General features: G+C 43.8%; 1 protein-coding gene across 1 annotated transcript in view; it reads right to left on the bottom strand.

Moving 5' to 3' along the window:
• The window catches only part of LOC104527718 (thyroid hormone receptor beta-like), a 2,182-nt gene extending 1,060 nt beyond the window's left edge, over window positions 1–1,122 (bottom strand). The window contains exon 1 of the mRNA XM_010171515.1: window positions 856–1,122. Coding sequence (XP_010169817.1) covers window positions 856–1,072 — 217 coding nt within the window. The 5' untranslated portion in view covers window positions 1,073–1,122. The remainder of the gene's footprint in view (window positions 1–855) is intronic.
• Window positions 1,123–1,288: the final 166 nt, after the last annotated feature.

Genomic DNA, 1,288 nt, shown 5'->3' with positions numbered 1-1,288 from the left:
ACTAAATAGAAATCAATATGTTTTGATTGGGAAGGTCAAGTGCTGTGTTGTGATTAATGTGGAAACCTTTCTGTCTCAGACGCAGTTCATGTTTGTAAATCGCTGTCTGTGTATTGTTATTTAGTGCTCAAGCTTCAAAGTGGTCTTAAAAGAAAACCTTGCCAAATCTGCCACTGCCCAAGAATGGAATTTCCTCTTTGGGCTGGCACAGTCAGTGGAAGCATATTTGAAAACATACTCGATCTGAGAAGGGAAGAAACTCTTTGGAAATCATAAGAAATGGTCTGTGTTGCTTCTGTATCATACCACCAAGAGACCAGCTGCAAATGGTCCCAGTGTGGGGAAACAGCACAGCTCTCAAATGCCCATTAGCAAGCGCTGGTGCCATTGAGTAGGAAAACAAGAAAACAGGTCAAACTAAGCATATGAGACTGATGGAAACATGTATGAACTGCACTTGCTTCCCACCCAGTGCATGACAGTACCGAGGGAAAGAGGGAACCTGTAAGGACAACTGTTGTTAAATTACCCGTTTTTCATTCAAGGCAAATTGGCTCAGAATCAGATCTGGTTTCTTTCTGCTGGTTCTTCCTGCCACCTCCCTAAGTACTAAACTGAGCAGGGTGCGTTACCAAAGCCACTTTGATGCCCATCTCTCTGAATACCCTGAATCTTTTCCCTAGTTCTCACCAAGTTAGTTCCAAGCTGCATTGGGATTTTGAGAGAGAATTTCTCCCGCATTATTCTAGTCAGCACTACAAGATCTAACGTACCTCATTTCTATTAAAACGAGGCTTGTGACAAAGACTAAAGAGTTTCAAAATGGTTGGGGTTCCAATATATTTCTGTTCTCACCTGATGACATAAGCAGAACAGCCTGAAGAAGGGCAACCTCGGTGTCATCCAGGTTAAATGAAGAGAGAGACATGCCCAGGTCAAAAATGGCATCAGACACTACGCCAAGACCCCCATTTTTCAGCTGGCCCCTTGTCACTGCCATCTCCCCATTTAGTGTTAAAGTCTCACTCTCGGGGTCATAGCGAACTGCTGCTCGGAGGGACATTATCTCCATACAGCAGCCTTTCAGAAGGATGATCTGGTCTTCACATGGCAGCTGCAGAAATTATAAATGGTAAAGAAAAAGATGTGTTTGTTTTAAAACTACAATAAACCCATAAGCATGAAGTTGTTCACTCCCCAGGACACTACCTCACATAGAGCAGCTACCCTCCAAACATGCTGCTGACCGACTAGTTCCAGTGCACCACAGAAACCTCCAACACTCACA

The sequence above is a fragment of the Antrostomus carolinensis genome, unplaced genomic scaffold (assembly GCF_000700745.2).
Source record: "Antrostomus carolinensis isolate BGI_N321 unplaced genomic scaffold, ASM70074v2 scaffold53367, whole genome shotgun sequence".
Lineage (NCBI taxonomy): Eukaryota > Metazoa > Chordata > Aves > Caprimulgiformes > Caprimulgidae > Antrostomus > Antrostomus carolinensis.
This window is presented reverse-complemented; position numbering and strand designations above follow the sequence as displayed.